General features: G+C 39.1%; 1 protein-coding gene across 1 annotated transcript in view; it reads right to left on the minus strand.

Moving 5' to 3' along the window:
* Nucleotides 1–18208: 18208 nt before the first annotated feature.
* KCNC2 (potassium voltage-gated channel subfamily C member 2) overlaps nt 18209–19126 on the minus strand; it is a 269296-nt gene continuing 268378 nt past the window's right edge. Inside the window, exon 5 of the mRNA XM_027679733.1 lies at nt 18209–18255. Coding sequence (XP_027535534.1) covers nt 18236–18255 — 20 coding nt within the window. The 3' untranslated portion in view covers nt 18209–18235. The remainder of the gene's footprint in view (nt 18256–19126) is intronic.

Here is a 19126-nt window from a genome sequence, read left to right on the forward strand (position 1 = left end):
CCATTTGTGGGATACAGATCACAGCACAGCAGATCTATATTCACTATAATCTATCTTCACTACATAAGGAAATTGGGCTGGTTTCACTCTTGATCACCTTAGGAAGACGAAGCTGTTACAGACTAATGGGTCACTGAGCCCCTGCTATTGCAAACCAACATGACTTACAGTCCTTCTGTGCAAGTTATTTGTTCTTCTGTATATGTCTGGGAAATCATTCCTTCAAAATGACACAAACACAGTATTTTTAACACCTCTGCAATGATGTCCATCCAAATCCAATCACAATCCCTTATCTTCCTTTCCCAAAAATGATGTTGAACTAAAGGGCTGTTTTACCCATAGTGTCAATCATTTTCTATCATTTTAGCTGTCACCTTATCACCAATTGCTTGTTGGGTTTTGACTGAGTGCAGCAGGGGCGTTCTGCTACCCTGGTTGTAGAGACCTAGAACATGGGAGCCAGGAGAGCATGAGGTGTGTACTTGGGTATCAGGGCCAGGCATGATCGCTGGAAGAGTCCATCAGCTGGTCCCAACAATTCTCTGTCCTAAGCCACTCTAGCAGTGCCTTTGCACGCATGAAAGAGGAAAATAATCAGCTCCCCAAGGTTCTGGAATGCAAAGACAGACAACCTTAAAGCTTTTCAAATATACTTTTGTTTTTGTTGTCTCTGACTTTACCACAATCCAAAAAAAAAATAAAGAGTGCTTTGCCGATAATAATTGGAAAGCTCTGCTTGTAACCCATGCAAAATTATTGATGTAGGTAAGGCAGATGACTAGTTTAGTAGAAATGTAGGAAATTAGACTGTGTTTATGTCATGTATTTAATGGGACTGAATATTTCCGTTTCATTGATTTTTGTCCTTCACTCCACCCAGTTGTCATTACAGCATTTCAAAAAGCCCTCAACTCGTGTTTCACTCAAAAGATGTATGGAGTTTGATTAGAATCCACATCAAAAGTGCTGCAAGAATATAGCATCTATTCAATATGCTTGAAACCTCAATGAGAAAAGTAGCAAGAAATCTGATTTCAATAGAAGGTTTGATTTTTGCATTTTGGGGGTTCTTTGTTGAAATTAAGCATAGAGAGACTCTGGGAGCACACATGCACAGAAAGGAAAATTCTTATTATTTTTTCTGCTCTGCTAGCAAGACAAATTAGTTCATCTGCAGATCCATGAAGTTAGTTAATGAAGGGCTTCAGAATTAAGAATTAGTCTTTCAGCTCTGGTTCAGGAAATATACTTACTAAAGTCAAAAGCAGTTTTGATATAACAAAGTCAGATGGTAAAGCCAATCATTAGAGTCTATTTGTTAGGCCTTATTTGAGTACTAATCCTGAGAGAGAGCATACAAGATGGAAAGTTCTCCACAGAGAAAGAGCTGCAAGAGTCAGAGGAAACCAAGATAGATCTTTCTGGAGCTGGAAGGTAAAAAAATCCATAATTATGTGTGAGGTTAGTTCAGAGAACAGTTCTCAGAATGCACTACCCCAATGCCGCGGTCCGAAGAGGGGTTGGGACACGAGGAAGGGTGCAAGTAGAATGCCCTATTCACGTGTGCACACTGTCTTTTTTTCAGCTCAGGTGGGGAAAGGGCCAGAACATAGGGCGGAGCATGAGACAGACAAGCAGGGGAACAAACCAAGATAGGGACATGGACAAAAGGGGGAGGAGTGGAGGAAGCAGGGAGCAGGCAGCAGGCAAACTCGTGGCAAGCCTGGGCACGACCAGGTTGTGCACTGTGTAGTGTGAATACAATGAAACCACATAATAACAGTAAAGTCCATATGATAACTGTAAGGTCCATATAATAAAGTCCTGTCAATTGCTGTATGCTTTTCTCCATGCCTGGGAACTGTTCCCATCCTGAATCTTGCTCCTTCACACCCCAAATAGAAGCAGGCAAAGGTCCAACATGTGAAACAGAGCACATTAATTCATTTAATGAATGGAGCATGGATTCATTTAATGAACCTGATTCAAGAGCTACTTGACTGCAAAATGTATCTTTCTGAAAAAATAACTCAAAATACTTGTGATTAGCCTTCATATTTTTAACTCTCATGCAGGCTGACTTAATACTCCTTCCCCTGGGAAAAAAACTCTGATATTTTAAGGGTTTCACATCTATATTATTTTCTTTGTAGAAAAATACAATCTGTGGTACCGTAACATCTGGAATTAGAAACTGGGAATTATTTTCTTAATAAGAAAGTCAATATTGTTAATTTAATGTGTTCAATCTTTTTTAGACTTCTTTTAAAGACTCCACTAAGGAAAGACTGTATTTTCTCTCTGTTCTAATATTTTCCCTCAGCAGACACTCTTCTCCTGCTCGTTTCTCTTTCTGTAACCAAAACGAGAGCTGAGTTGCTTGCCTCTTCTAAGTGTACATAAAGGCTTTCTTCAATTTTTATGTAAGGTTTCACTTTCTGTGCGTGTAAAACTGCATGAAATATGTCTCTTCTGACACTAACAGAAACAAGAGAGAGGTGACATTGCTTTTCAATAATTAATCTGTCATCCAGATTTTATATCCATCCAAAGAGAAAGAACAGAGAAAGAGCAGGCATGCTTGGGAAAATGTGCATTTCTGTGTCTGAGCTAGCTCATGGTAACAGCAAGGAGATGTGAGGAGGTACTCAGAGCAAATTCTGACTCAGGGAGGAGCACAGATTCCTGCAGAGTGTTTGAAAGGGAGTCAATAACATGTAAAAAGCAAAATTATGCTCAGGAGGGAGACCAGATAGCATTCAAAACAATACACACAAGCATTTGAAATGCAGAGTTCCTTTCTCAGTGCATCAAACCATTGTTAAAGCCTTTTAACAGCTGTAACTTTACAGCTGTCTTTAGTATGTAAAGAGCAGCCATTACTAGCAGTTTTATATCACCTTAGATTACCATATATATACTTTATATTACTTCCTTGCTGTTGTTTCCTTTGGTCATTCTCTTTCCTAATGCCCATCAATCTGAACACGATTCAGGTGTTTGGTCAGTGCGTGAAGCTGGGACTGTTGTATCCCCACCATTAACATCCAGTGCTCCTTGGTCATCATGGCTCAATAGTTTGGGCTGTTTTAAGGGCATATATGCCACTGTACCTGGAACTGCAGATGGAGAATTTCAGGACCCAGGGATCCTCTGCCAGTCTTGTGTTTCTGCAAAGAACAGAACTCCTATACTTAGCAATAAAATGACTAGAACTTCCTGAGATGGGGGGAGGGGGGAAGAAAAATAAAATAATCGTTGTTAAATTGCTTTAAATCAATTCATTTTCTGACTTACATGGAAACTTTTCACAATACCTTTTTCTTCAGTTTTAGCTCAGTTTAGTTCAGCAATTATATGTTTTGAGTGAGAAAACATGCTTTTGAGAAATGAAAGCTGACACAGATGGTCTAAGCATAATATTAATGAAGAAAACCCTAAAATGGATAAAATTTAAAATTTAGGCTGTGTTTTCATCACAAGTTTCCTCTGGGAACAAGAAAGACAAAACAATTTGAATGAGAACCTTTCCCTGCCAAAACTTTCCATCTGCTCTGAAAAGGTGCCCGTGCTGCCACCTGGAGCCCACTTGTGGGTCTGGAACGAGAGAACGAAGCCAGAAAGCAAATCCAGCAGCTATTCCTCAGTCTCAGTAAAGACAGCACTGTGACAACAAGCAAAACCAGTTGTAGAACTAAGGCAGGTTTTTATCGCATCTGCGTGGTGTTCCATGCAATCCACAGCAAACGCAGTGCAAACACACAGCCAAGTACTAAGAATATATTTTCTTGAGATAGTGGATTCAGAAAAAAACTAGTCTCACTGCTTGTCTGAGCTTGCTTTGTGTCTCAAAGAGGGAATGAAGGAAACGTGGTTTTTTTCATAAGTGGAAATATTTCAAAGCAACGCTTTCAAGCAAACTCAGTCAGGATGGTGCTTTCAGATAAGCTCACATGGCTGCCAGCAGCAGAGGAAACAACTTTATAGACATTACAGATCTCAGCCTGAATGTTACCCTGCTATAAGTGGCTTAGTTTCATTTGACCTGTGTCCCCCTGCGTGACAGTGACATCACAAAGCAGCCGGGTACCACTACGCAATTGGGAGGGCAAGAAACCAGTGGGAAGGTAAACCTTGATCAGCAGCCAGTGCATAAGGGTGTTATGAGGAAAAATTTAGAAACGGCTTTGTAACAGTATAGTAATCCAATAATACATCCAATATCTGCACTTAGCAATAAGTATCAACGGCAGAAATTATGAATATACAGATGAAAAGTCCAAGCGTAATAATGAAATAAAGTTCATCTGGGTCAATTTCTACTAGAAGTCATAGTAAAGAAGTGATAAGTGGAGGAAATGGATTTTTATATATGGATTTATAATTGTACTGAAATAAGAATTATGCCTCTGTCTCTTGCTTGTACAACGTCTAACCATTTCAAACGTGGTTCAAATATTCCAGGCTGGTCCTGCAGGGATACAAATATAAAAGCAACCTCTTGACATTCAAAATCCCGGGCAGAGACCGTATCTGATATGACGTGGATTTTCCACACTGTCTGTAATTTTCATGGTTTGCTAAGCAGCAAATATGTATACTGTCAAAGACAGATGTTAAGATAATGCCTTTACAAATGAATGCAAGTTCCTGGTGAAACCTTAAAAATATAATTATATCTTTTGTTAAAGGGTAATTTAATGATAATTTTTCGGAGATGATTATGATCTGCTTCATGAGCAATGTCGATGTGTTGAGTGACTCAGACCAGAGACTAATTATTGATATACTAACTTTTCAGTATGAAAAGCAAAAGCTTCTTTCTAATTATTAAAATACTAAATAGTGATTATCAGATTCTAATCAAAATCATGTACACAATAGGTAGGCTTTGTAATCTAGAAAACTGCTGAAAAACTGTAGCATTTCTTTAAAACTTACATTGTTATTTAAAATGTTAATGCTTTAATTGAACTTTTCTGTATAAACAAATTGACTTTTTTCAAATATTTGTCAAATTAACATCTTGGTTCTTCTCTGCTCTTTTCATGAAGCTTTTGGGAGGCTTCACATAAATGCATACATCATTCAAGTTAGCTTTCACATAACTGAAAAATTTACAGAAATGATCCAGTGCTTTTCCAAATGTTATTTCAATCCTTTTCCAAAGGATTCTTTTCAAATTGGTCAGAGACAACACATTAGTTCAAGCTAAGAATATCATAGGTCACTTTCTTTCAAATGTACGTGCTAATAATGTAACCTTAAAAACTACCTGACCAAGACTTCTGATTTGACTTTTACTTTCCCAAAATTTAGCACACAGATACAAAGCCCAGAAGCATGACAGAGAACTTAAGATTGTAGGTGTAATTGAAAGGTGATTAAGTCAAGCTTTTTGCAGCAAATGCAGGAAGTAACTCTGCAGGGAAGGACCCTCTTTGCGTAAGTGAGCAGCTTTCCCTCAAATAGCAGGGCAACTGGCAACACATACATATGTTTTAGACTATTACTAATCTACCAGATCATAAAAGGAAGAAGGTGCTCTGATAACAGCTAGATCTCTAGGAGATGGAATAATTCTATAATCATGTGAATACTGAATGGCTTTTATACTTTGTTGCTAAACACAATCAAAAATAAGTTCCAAACATTGTCTGTAGTCTTTTAGCTCCTACTTAGCATGAAGGGTCATGTATTCCTCACTGCTTTGCTCTCCTTAAAAATCATGCAAAAAACCACCCAAGATCAGGAACTGTTACGATTGATTTGATTGCAATAAAGAACAAAGTGGTGCCAGGTTTCCTCAGAAAGTTTTAATATTGTCTTAATGCTTAGCAGAAATTTGTGAGCAAGTTCTTGGGGCAGGACTGAGTATTTAAAAGGCATGCAAAAAAGAGGAGTGGAGAAATAACCAGAATACGTGGGCCAGGTCTAAAATAATTGATGTGCAAGTAAAGTCAGTATTTACTAATGAATGCTTAACTTTCTTCCACATCTGCAATTTTGTAACTTTTTGAGTTAGCCTAAATAATAGAACACTATTTCTGGGAGTCATAACTTTTTTTTGTACCTTTTCAAAGTGCAATGATCATGACAAAAATTTGATATTTGGAAATATGAGAACATCAGAACATTCCTTGTTTTCACAAGGAAAGCCCACCTCCTTTTTTCAACTGATTTAACACTGTTTCAAAGATAGCTGTCCTCGTATGGGCATAACTCAGCTCCAGCAATTTGGTCATTAAAAGCAGACACCAATTGTTTGGACAACCTCACAAGAGTAGAACTTACATAAATTGATGGTAGGGCATTCTTTTTTTTTTTTCCAGAAGCAGAGTGATTTTTGCAATCTATAATGAAGTTTCTTTACGCAATTAAACGAAATAGTCTATCTGAATAAATGTTCCTTTCACACCTCTTATGTTGATTTTAACTGCCCTTTTGCTTCAGGCAGTCTACAGAGGCAGAGTGATGACAGTAAAAAGATATGCAAAAATAGGATTTACAGTATATATTTTGAATGTGGTCTCATTGATCACAGAAATCAGAACCTTTAAAGGGCATCTAGCACTGCTCTAGAAGTGCCACCAAGAGTCCATTGCCCAGGACCATCTCCAGAGGAAATTGATATTGAGATGCCACAATCTCTGAACAACCTGTGCTAGTGCTCTGTCACCCTCACAGTAAACAATGATTCCCGATGTTCAGAGGAAACCTACTCTGTTTATTTTGTGCCGGTTGCCTCCTGTTACTGGACACCACTGAAAAGAGCCTAGCTCCATCCTTTTTGCACCCTCCCTTCAGACATTTGCAAACACTGATAAAATGCCCCTGAGCTTCTCATGTCCAGGCTGAACAGTCTGTCTCAACTCTCTCAGCCTTTCCTCACAGGAGAGATGCTCCAGTCCCTTAACGATTTTTTTTGGCCCTTTGGTTGGACTTGCTCCGGGTGCTCAATGTCTCTCTTGTACTGAGGAGTCTAGAACTGAACACATTGATGCTACCGAAGCATGAACTAGATTTACTATCAAAGACAGCTTTTCTAAGAAGAAAATTATTTCCCTTTGTATTGGCAGAAAAGTTTCTGTTTTTACAGAAAGCCTTAAGCATTAATTGCTCTGGTTTGGTATACAGTAATTCCCAGTAGGTTCTTTGCATTCTTAGGGCACCCAAGCTTACCCAGAAATCTAGACTGAGAGGGATTTGGTACTACCTACGTTTCTATATACAACAGTAATGCATTTCTATACTTGTAAAAAAGAGAGAATTTCTCTGCAAGCACAGAATGACAGGAGGACTCTTACTGGAAGCACTGTTAGAGGTCACTGATTGGTGTTACACACAGCTCCCTGCTTTCAGAAACAGTATCTTCACACATGATTATTTTACCTGGAAGAACTTGGGAGCTGACTGATTAAATGAAAGACTAGGAATTCCACAAACAGTGTCTTTGGGATGAACATAAGTCAAAAAGGCATATTGCTTTCCATTGTGAGGGGTGCATGTTCTTATAAGAGAACAGCAGGACACTTATATATATTTTTTTAAATATATCAGTAGCTGCCTGCAGCCACAGGATAGAGCATGTCTATTTGCTGGGGCTTTTGGTCTTCACAAAGACCAGTCTGTTTATAGACCAGTAAACAAGGCAGAGAACTATAAGTGGAGAGGTTGTCTGTGAGCTCTGTGTGGCTGGCATGCACAAAAGGAGTCTGAAGGTTCTTTGAAAAACAGAGAAATGTCACTATGGACAGACATTAGCCCATGGCACTGCACTCTATAGAAGAGCCTATCAACTCAAATAAAGAGTGAAATGTACACATATACCACAAGCTATAACCTTGAGGGGAAAAAAAAAAAAAGAAAGAACAGATCTGATTCTGTAGATATTTGATGACGGTAACTGAAGGCAGAGGGTGTTTTCAGGATTGACCAGACCTCATGAACCACACACCCCTAAATCCTCATATGGCCAAGAGTACCAAACCAAAAATCAGAAACTGGAGAGCCAAGAGGACAAGAAACTCTGGGAATGGCAAGGGAGGACAACTGTTTTGTTGCTAAGTGAAGAAAGGCATTGAAAATTGCCAAGTGCTGCTGAGCTGAACAACTTTCCTCCCTTGGTGACGAAGCTGGATTACCCCAAATCCACACCAGCCATCCAGCCTGCCCCTTGCTACAGGCCCCACAGGGGAACAGCCATCAAGAGTTGTATGTAGCAGCAACCTCCTTCTTTCAGAACAGGAGAAGGACAGAAAACAGCAATTTCCCATCAAGGTTATTTTAAATTACAGCCTTTGAAAAGAATGAGGCATGGAAACTACTCTCTCAAAAATAAATTCGAAGCACTGGATGCTTTTAAAAGTGTGTGGTGTTTGTTTGTAGCTGACTGCTAATTTTTCATAAGAATGCTTATATTTGGCATATTTGGCTTGTACTATTATCACTTGCAGGCAAGCATGATGTATCTGAAAATTTACCAAATTCTAGTACATATCAATAACTCAAAAAACATCATATAATTTGCTCCAAATAAGCCCTTAGGCATGGCTTGTTTTAAATGCTTACCCACGTCTACAGTCTCAGATGCAAAAATTTTCCTATTGTTATTGATTTGTCCAAGAGAAGCTCGAGGTAGAAGCTGGATTCATATGAAATTATCTTACCAACAGGGGCAATATAATGACTTCCACTTGAGAAACAGAGATGATGTCTAGGAAGAATCCCTCCTTCACCTTCATCCTGATCACCCAGAAGACAAAATCTTAGCACATTTTATAGAGAATGTTGCTACAGATTTATCATTCAACCATGGTTGTTTGATGAAATTATAGTGAAAAAAAGCTAAAAGGGAAAATTAGGATAATACAGAAAAAATAACAAAGCCATAAATTCATAAAGAACTTTGAAAATATTCCTGAAACTTGAGGATCCTGTAAGTACTAGGCAAATTTTTAAGTATAACTCAAAATTGTGTCATTTTATTAGTTCCAAACAGCCTTGCATCCGAAGAAAGGAGGTTTCCTCACTATCCGAATATAGATGCTCCTGTCACTGAAGGTCCCGTGAATTTCTCCATGAGAGCAAGCAATATTATTTGGCCAGTGATTCATCTGTTCTGGGGACTTCAGAAGTTCTCAGCGTGGGATGCACATCCTGAAGCAATCAGAAGGTGGCACCTTGTTATCGCTGCTGTGGCAGCGCGGTGCCGGGTTTGTGTCCCGGCAGTGCCGCACAGCTCGCGCTGCAGCCGGGAGCCATCGAGGCTCAGGGAGGGCGAGGGGACGGGCTCTGCTGGAGCCAGTAACAAGGGGGAAAGAGTGCTCTGAAAGGCGAAAGAAAGGCTTCTGGTAATGTGACAGACCTGCTAGGCAGAGACATTCTTTGGAGGCATATAAAACACATTGTATGTTTATTTGTAATTTGAATGCACAGAAACGTGCCAAGTGTTGATAAGAATAAAAATAAGAATAAGAATAAGAATGAAAATTAATGCTCTTACTAAGGAGAGTTTTGAGACTTTAAACTACTTTCAAGTGCTAAATCCATATATGTTTATCTTGAATATGTCAGGTTAATTCCACTCCTTCGCAAATATGCAGGGATTAGGTTTTGAAATACAGAATACAGAGTACAACCACGAGTGATCAGTGTTTTGAGGACAAAAAACACAGGATAGTTTCTGAATTTTATGAAGACAGCCAGAACTTTTACAAAACATGTGGTCTCATGTTCCCATCCCCTTCTGAATAGCCACCTTGACAATGCAAACATTCCATAACACGACAAGGCTTTCCCTCCCTCTAGCTTTTAGGAGCAGAAGGAGCTACTCCAAACCTTGCCTTAATTGAACTCAGAAGGTTTAGTTTAAAAAAAAAAAGTAGTAAATATTTGAAAATGTGCATTGTGTTAATGTGAACTTGTGCTTACTGTTCTTGTCAGGTTGAAAAAGAAAGATGGAGAATTACACTTTTTCAGAGCCTCTGGAATGAGACAGTTTGAAAATTGTCATGTTAGAGAGAGGTCCATTTTATTCTGAACTCTAAAATTTCACAGAGAGAACAGAATTCTGACAGGATCCTCAACTCAGTGCAAGACATATTGCAGAAGTGATTAAATACGATTTACGAATCAGAAATTTATTTCAAGGTGCTTCCAGGATCAAACTGGAGCATGCAAAACTGGAGAAAGAATGGATAAATACAACAATATTTTACTTTTACCACAATAAATGAATCCTGTCTGAACTGGTAGCTGCAAAAGTGGAGACACTAAGTTAACATTCAAATTCTGATATCATGCATAAGGATCATCGAGTCCTGCTTATACATATTATACCTTATTCTATTTCTTTTCAGAGAAAAAGGGAGAGAGAAATAAATTCAATACAGAAGTTTGAATGCCATCAAAAAACCTGCCAAAATGCTAGGATTCTATTGTTTTTCCTTTCAATTTTGGTCTCTGGCAAGAATTCCTTTGCATGGGCCATAAGCACAAACCTATTCCTTCTGACATGACCTTCATGGTGTAAACACTAACATTCATCAACACCTAGAGGGACAGATTCTAATTCTGCCTGGATTTGCTGGTAAACCTTTCTAGGGGAAGTTAGGATAAAAGCAGCCATAAGGGCACTATATTTGGGTTCGTTTAGAAATTGTTAACATTAGTCCCAAAATGGACTTGATCCCTGTTAGCTCACCTGATGCCTCATTCTTCCCATACTGTCAGTGAGCAAGTGATCCTTATCCTCCCCCTCCTTTCTGCTTTTGCCTTTGTAGGGCTCTCTTGGTCTCTCATTTTCCTGTCTTAGGTCCCAGTTTGTGCAAATGCTATTCTATGCTTTTGTTTCTGAAAGTTTTGTCACTTCTGGCTCTGTACTTTCTGTCTTGCTGGAGCCAGATTTCCTAGAGTGTCCCCTGCTCCAAAGAGCTCTGTGTGCTGAAATGAGCAATTCTGTGTTTTTTGGGGGACAGATGAAGCTTTAGGTGGTGGCTGAGCTGTCACGCCTTGGTCCTGTACCAGGCACAACACTTCTTTACAGAACGTATTATCTTTGGATTTGCTTTTCCAATAAAAAAGCGGTATAAGGAACCATTGGACAATTAAGCAGACTCTGATTTTACTTTGAATAAATTTTAACTTACATAACTCCACAGAATCCCTGGAGAATGATTCATATAAACCAACTGATGCAGAAGACCATTTGGTGGTGCCTGTTGAAAGCCTCATGCCACCAATACTGTATGATCATTGAGGGCCACATTTAATCATTGGGATTTTTTAAATAATAATGTTAAAGAACCACTTTTGCAGTAAAGCACTCCAGATGAACCACTGCCAAGCAAGACAAATAACTCTTAATGAATATATTTAAATCACATTTGAGGGAAAAGCCAAGACAGAAAATGGCCATTTTTGGGTTCGACATACTTTAAAAACATATTGACTAATGTAGCCAAAGTTTTGACAGAAGTCAACTTCTGTGTTTTATTAGTTTGACCTTAATAACTTTAAACTTGCCTTTAAAATGGGGGTTGGTCGGTGTTTTATGGTAGTAATTACCATAATGACTCAATTTGGCACTTCTTAATAGAGCTCTCACACTGCACATGCTGCTTCTATTGCAGCTGAACTACAACAAACCTTGCTGCGTTATTATTTCATTAACTGAAGTTTTAGCAATGATTTAAATGAAAAGGCAAAAACATCATGTTGTTAATCTTTACTTACAAATGTATGGTCTTTGGTGCTAAATTATAATGATATTTTAAAATTAACTAAATAAACCAGTTTTAATCACAGCCCAGGAGTGGTTAAATTTGAAATAAGCCTCTCAACTCAACAATTGCTATGATCTTGATTGCACAGCAATGCAGTTGGGCACCTAAAGGTCGGGTATCTGATCTATATTTATCATTTAAAACTCCTTAAGAAACCAAGGAGAAAGAGAAGCACATCCAAGGGCAGTTCAATCTACTTGTCTTTAGTGAGCATGAATCGCTCAGGAAAAGCCTCTCTCTCTCTCTTTCATTTACTTATGTTGGAAACTTAAGCTTTGGTTACTAAAGCTGAGAGGACTCACAGCTAGCTATCAACACTCTGTGGTAGTCCCTACTGTCAGCTGGAACAAACTGGCTCATCTCCTTTGACACAGTGGAGGACCCAGTGTTACCTCTCCACAGCATATTATTGTTGCACACAATTCATTAAAAAATGCTGAGTTCCTATTTGGGAGATTTGTGTTCCTTACTTGATATCTTTAATCTTACATCAAAATTGTGGAAGTAAATATTTTACTGGTACGGAATTTACTCCAGCAACGTAGAGTTTTCAATCTTGGTCAATCAGCATCTGTTGCAAATTTACTGCAGTGATGTAGTCTTTAGTCTTGTTCAACAGTATCCATTAAAAATTCACTATTAGTTGTGTACTATCTGATTTAGAAACATTAAACTTTGAAGAAAGTGATTGTCCTAGTTTGTTCTGATTGAATAAAATAGGATAAATTACTCTTTTTTGACAGTTAAACACACATAATATAAGCCACTTACAGTAAAAATCATTTCAATATATCTTTTTCTGCTAATTTGGTAGTACTGCTCCTAAGCCTAGATATTTCAGAGGCTTGCAAAGCAGCAGTCAGTTTTGTTAAAGACTGATTGGGTGAATAGCGCTGACACCAAAACTAGTGGCACCCTTTAAAGGCCAAGTCTTCTGCTTTGGCTGATTTTTGAATTCCAGCAGCAGAGGACCTGAGGGGGTCACCCCAGCTGAAGGGTTTCCTCCTGTTACACTGAGCTGCAGTGGGGCTGCAATACTTTCTTCTTCACACATGAGGAGAGTCTGGGGTGATGCTATGCTATAGCCAGTCCCAGCCTCAGAGAGGCCAGGAGCTGCCACACACAGAGTCCAACTTTATCCCTTAGACCGCATTCCTCCCTAGTTCTTCTTCACTTGAATGCAATTTCTAAGCCTGTTAGGACTCTGGGACAGTAAGCAAATTTTATATTAGAAAGCTAAGCATGAGAGTTGAACACGAGGAATGAGTAAAGGCTCATTTCATATTTATATTCTTTCAAAATCTGTAGGACATGGTGAGGGCAAGACTGTGCATACTATCCATCCTAGCTCCCTTTGTTATAGAAGGGCTTACCCCAAGACTTCAGATCTCTTATCTCTATCATTGACCAGTGTTGTCATTCATTGCAGAATATTCATTTATGTACTTTTTTCCAATAGTGTAATTGTGAGTTTACATAATATTATGGTTTAAATGAAAACAAAATAATAAAAAGACCTTTGCATATAATGTTAAGTCCTGTGAAAACATGTTTACATGGACATTTGAAAACATTAAATACCTTACTAATTATTTTATTTAAGTCGGTTTTCTGCAAGACTTTATTTCTGCTAATGGACACTGGCTCTCATCTCACTCATGTCCACCGAGATTTTTATTAGAAGCATTTTTTTAGACTTTACCTGCAAGAGCAGAGTGTAGCAATTTACATTAGCGGATATTCAAAATTTATGAGTTAAAATTGGCTATTATTTTGGTTGGAAATATTTCAACATTAGGTTTAAAACTGAATTACTTCATCTGGCTGAAATACGTCATCAAAAAACAAATTTTTGGACACTGATTGAAAACATAATCTAAGCATTTGACTGGCTATCTTTAAGCCCATACTGATCACTTGGTCTGGGTACTACCGAAGTATATAACTGGATCAGGGTCTTAGATAAAGTAACCTTACCAGATTTCACAACACAATTTGTGTTTCCACAGCAATCATGAACACTCATTTTCTGCTGTGTATATAAGTGAATAGGCTGCAGTGGCTGAATGAAGTGAGATGTCTGACAGATCCCTGTTGCACACTGACAAAAAGCTAAAAATTTCACTACACATGACAGCTGTTGAAGATCTAGACTTGATTCAGTGACATACTGAGAAGTGATTTTGAGTATTATGGATGGCTTCTAGGAGCAAACTCATTTCCGCAGCAAACCTACCAGAAAAGTACTGTGTTTCAGGCATGGAATAGAGCCCCAAGAGGCCCAAAAAAAGGCTAACATCCTTCCTGAAAAATTCTGGCAACACAAAAGAATAGTAGTTTTCTGGCATTTGAAATACTAAGGGAATTCATGCAATCAAAATGTCTTAATCTGAATGAATCTTAGAGTCAGAATAGTTTGAGTTGGACCTTAAAGATCATCTAGTTCCAAACCCTCTGCCATGGGCACACCTTGCACTAGACCAGGTTACTCAAAGCCCCATCCAAGCTGGCCTTGAAGACTTCCAGGGATGGGGCATCCACAACTTTCTGGGCAAATGATACCTTTTCCTTTCAGTGAACCCTAATTTTTTATCTAATTTCTCTTGTATCTTTTCCCATTCATGACAATTGTCCACTGGCCAAGGATCATCAGTGTTAATGTGTATACTGTGCTTCCATAAATATTCTGTTAAGCCTTTTGTCTGTTTCTCAAAACTTGCCATGCTGCCAGACTACGACAATTTGTCACAGGTGGGAGTGGGGCTTTAGACAAAGTTTTTTAGAGAAGCGCTCCTGTTGAATCACGAGGTGCAGAAAGGACCCCTTTGTTTTCTAAACTCCTTCTTAGAGAGGAAACTAGGTACAGCTGGACCCAATCTTAGCCCCAGACTTTGTCAACAGTTTTAAGTACAACTTTGTCCTGTGGGGTTAAAGATGGTAAGCCAGGTATATTTATATAAAATGAAAGATTTATTATGACAAACAATAAGACAAAAGATCTTAATCAGAACTACTTCTTACACAACATAAAAGCTAAAACTCCTAGTCATGTATAGTATAGGATAGTGAGATATATCAAAGCAATTATATTAAAACCAGCAAAAATGGTTGTTAAGCAGGGATTTGATGCAACCCACCTATACCAGTGCTATACCAGTGTAACCCACCTATACCAGGGCAGATCTCTTTGTCTTCAACTTGACAAATATCCTTGAAGGGCATCAGTCTCCACAGATACACCCCAAGAAGAGTTATGCAAGAAGAACCTGACCGTATGAAAGTGGACTAGACTTTTATAGTATAAAGTGATTGACTGCCAGTTATATGTCTCCAGGTCAGCTTGGCAGCTTATCTGCCAAATCTTTGCCTCACTCTCAGGATGTTAATTTGGGGTTTATATGTCAGACTGGTTTTAGCATAATTCAACACCAAAACCAGCACAGGACTCCCCCTCTCAGCCCACCACTGATAGCTTGCAAAATAGTGCATTGTTTGACTTGTTTGACCACATTCCAAGAGCAAAATGTCCTGCTACAGCAACCTGTTTCAGTGTCTCACCACCCTCACAGTAAAGAATTTCTTCCTAATATTTTATCTAAAACTATCCTCCTTGTCCTATGACTACATGCTCTTGTAAATAGCCTTTCTCCAACATTTTGTAGTCCTGTTTTAGGCATTGGAAGACTGCTATAAAGTCTCCCTGGAGCCTTTGCTTCTTCAGGCTGAACAACCCCAACTCTCTCAGGTTGTCTTCACAGGAAATGTGCTCCAACCCTCTGATTCAGCTTTAAGGCCTCCTCTGGACTCCATCCAGTAGGTCCAGGACCTTCTTATGTTGGGGACGCCAGAGCTGAATGCAGTACAGTACTCAAAGTGAGGTCTCAGCAGAGCGGAGTAGAGGGGCAGAATCACCTCCCTCAACCTGCTGGCCATGTTTCTTTTGATGCAGCCCAGGATAAAATTGGCTTTCTGGGTTGTGAGGGCACATTGCCAGGTCATGTCTAGCCTCTCTTCCACCAACACTCCAAAGTCCTTCTCCTCAGGGCTACTGTCAATCCATCCTCCACCCAGCCTGTACCACACTTTGTGATTGCTTGTACCTGTACCCAGGTGCAGGACCTTGCACTTGGCCTTTTTCAACTTCATGAGGTTCACAGAGGCCCACCGTTCAAGCCTGCCAAGGTCCCTCTGGATGGCATTCTTTCCCTCTGCTTATGTTAACCACACCACACAGTTTGGTGTTGTAGTTAGACATGCTGACCGTGCACTCAATCCCACTATCCATGTCCTTGACAAAGTTGTAAAACAGCGCTGGTTCCAGTATCAACCCCTGAGGAACAGCATTGCATAGCTCCAACATCTTGGTCAGATAAAATTTCTCCTACAAATTTCAAGCACAACTGAAGGGTGTAAAAAACTTTTTGAAGCCCTTTTTCTTAAATCATACACAAACCAGTCTGTATTTTAAAGATATTTTTGCTCTGGAGTGTTGTCCTTTTTTATTTATCCAATAGTTCAACAAAACCAGTTCAATCTCTGAGTCTGGAGATAATTCACACAATGAAAAGGTAAATTCTATTATTAGTTATTTGTAATAGATGATTTATCATCTTACCTACACTGTGGTTTTATGCTCTCGAAGAAGAATGAATGCCAGGGGTCTTAAACAAAAGTAATAGTGAACAATAGGGCATTACCTGAGGTTTTGTATTCTCTAAATATCTAGGCCCTACTCAAAGCTGAAGAAAGCCATGGAGAGATTTGGGGGACCTTTTAATCATCTTCACATAACCAAATCTTTACAACATAGTTTGTTAGCATTTGTTCCATTCCTAAGAAATGCAGTGTGTGATATGAAATTGAAGGGTGCTTTTTAGTCCTTTCTAGGAGCCATATTACAAGGAAGTTTTTCATTACTTTTTTTTTCATTACTTTTTTTTCATTATTTTTCCAGTTCTATGTGAATTTTTCAAAATCATGGTAATTTATACGCATAGAGAGTTTTGGTGGAATACATATTTCCTTTTTGGCAAAGAGTTGATAAACTTCAAACTAATTTTTCAAACAAAAAGTGGGCCAAAGTACCAAGTCACAATAGAGCGGTGCTATCCAAATTTCTCATGCCATTTCCTTCTCCTTAATAGAATATAAAATTTCGGACCTTTTCTTTCCAACTGCCATTTGCCTGTTGGTGTTAGAAGGACAGAGTTTTTGTCTTTGAGCTGACAGGTGAATGGTGTTATTTGCTGATCTTAGTACTATCATCATTCCCTGTCCGTGCCACATCATTACTCAGCAGCAGGATAACCCAGATAGTGGAGCCTGCCTTGGTGACACATGTACATCATGTCCTTTGCATATAAAGCAGGGAAGAAATTTGCCACTGGCATCCCAGATTCAGTGACATGAACCAGAAAGGTGGGTGATGGGCCCTGTAACTAGTGTCTTTTTATCAGCCTGGTTGAGTCATACATGGCACATGAGAGAATGGGGAGCCATGTCTCACTCCTTTGTCAGGTTTGGCTGCCTCACATGGCAGACTGGGACTCCAGCTGCAATCCATTCTCCTTTTTTATTAAATGATTTGCATCCTCAGCACATGGTGTTGTCTGATGGTTGAGCAAGTGTCATGAATCAGGACAGCAGGGCTGGATGTTGCCCATCTAGGTAGTGGTGGTTCATTAGCGAAGACTCGTCACACCAGTGGAGCTGTTTTCTTAGGAGATAAAGGGCACAATTCAATGGTACTCCTTGAACTTCAGTCGATGTGTCATTTCTGGCTCACATTGCCAGTGTTTGCTGTCTGACTGGGAGGATCCAGGCTCTCACATGTGGCACAGAACACTGAAAGGTGAAGCTCGCTGCCACATCTGATTTATCTTGTGGTCTCTCAATAGAAGCTAAGCTAGGATCACAGAGGACAGTTAACAGCAAATGGCTGACTGGACATGAAAAATAAATCTGTATGAAAAAAAATTTCCGTCTGGTACTAACTGATATACATATTCACCTTGACTTTTTTTCTCATGAGCAGAGCTCTACTTTTATTTTTTTGCCACAGTGACTCATCATTTACCTTTCTATCTTCTCTGGTAATCTGAGCCATTAAAATTGATGTTACCAATAATAACAAAATAAATACAAACCATGTGCATAAGTGTAAACAAACAAAACATCACAGCAGACTATTTTTTATAGTAATTGATAACTAGCAGAGAAAAAATATAAAACAAGAAAAGAGCACAAGCAATATATTTAGAGAGAACCTTCTTATAGCATTCAGTTGCCATGGAAATACTGCAACAAACAAGGGGCAAGCTTGAATACTTCCAGCTCCAGTCACCACTTCAGGCTGTGCTGTTTGTGCTGTTCCTGTGCTAGGTACATACTGCCTGTACTGCAGTGAAGCTCTTGAGGACCTCATTAAAAATGTAAAAAATAGTCGTTCATGTGAAGGACATCTCTCCTGGATGGAAAAAAGAACACAAACCAAACACAAAACCCCAACAAATGAACTGATAACAAACAATGCTCTCCAAACATTTAATGTATATTTTTATATGTGTATATATATATATATATAAGCATATGTATATATATATATGTGTGTGTATGTGTATGTATATGTGTATGTATATGTATATGTATATGTATATGTATATGGAACCGAGGTGATAGAATCTCTTTGCACTGTCAAAATCTGGAAAGCACATACTATAGACAGAGCTGGTCTTACTTGGGGGCAGTGTGATCTATCCGCACCAGAAATTTATAAACATCTCTAAAATTTTTTTTCTGTCTTAGTAATAATAATGGCCAGTCTTCGTGAACGAAGATTTGGGGAAAGGTCTTTTTTACCTTTCCAGCCTGCGCAATGGATTTTTTAGGTGAGACACAGCCTGCGCTGAACTGAGCCCACCCTTTAATCCTAAGGTTCATCTGCCGGGGCCAAGCAAGCCTGGACAATGGCAGTGAGGTCCTTAGGACGTAGGTTTGTTTAGAGTGTCCTTCTCATAGATGGATGGCCTCACAGGGCTAACGAGCTACCATCTGCCCGGGGGACTTGGGATTCGGACCCGTGGTCGCAGCAGTGAGAGTCCTGCATGCTAACCACTAGGCCACCAGGGGTCCCCTCTGTCTTAGTGGGGACATACAAAAAAGTATAACACAATAGTGACTTACCCTGCCTGACAAAGGTAACTGCAAGTTTCATAAAAACCTGTTACAACAGCTAACAAGTTTGGGGTTTTTTTAATATATCAATTTTCCATAAATACCCAATTTGCTTGTGCATCAGAGAGTTTACATGCATTCATTTGCCTTCTCAGTAGACCTCA

The sequence above is a fragment of the Neopelma chrysocephalum genome, unplaced genomic scaffold (assembly GCF_003984885.1).
Source record: "Neopelma chrysocephalum unplaced genomic scaffold, ASM398488v2 Primary Assembly neopelma1_59, whole genome shotgun sequence".
Classification (NCBI taxonomy): Eukaryota; Metazoa; Chordata; class Aves; order Passeriformes; family Pipridae; genus Neopelma; species Neopelma chrysocephalum.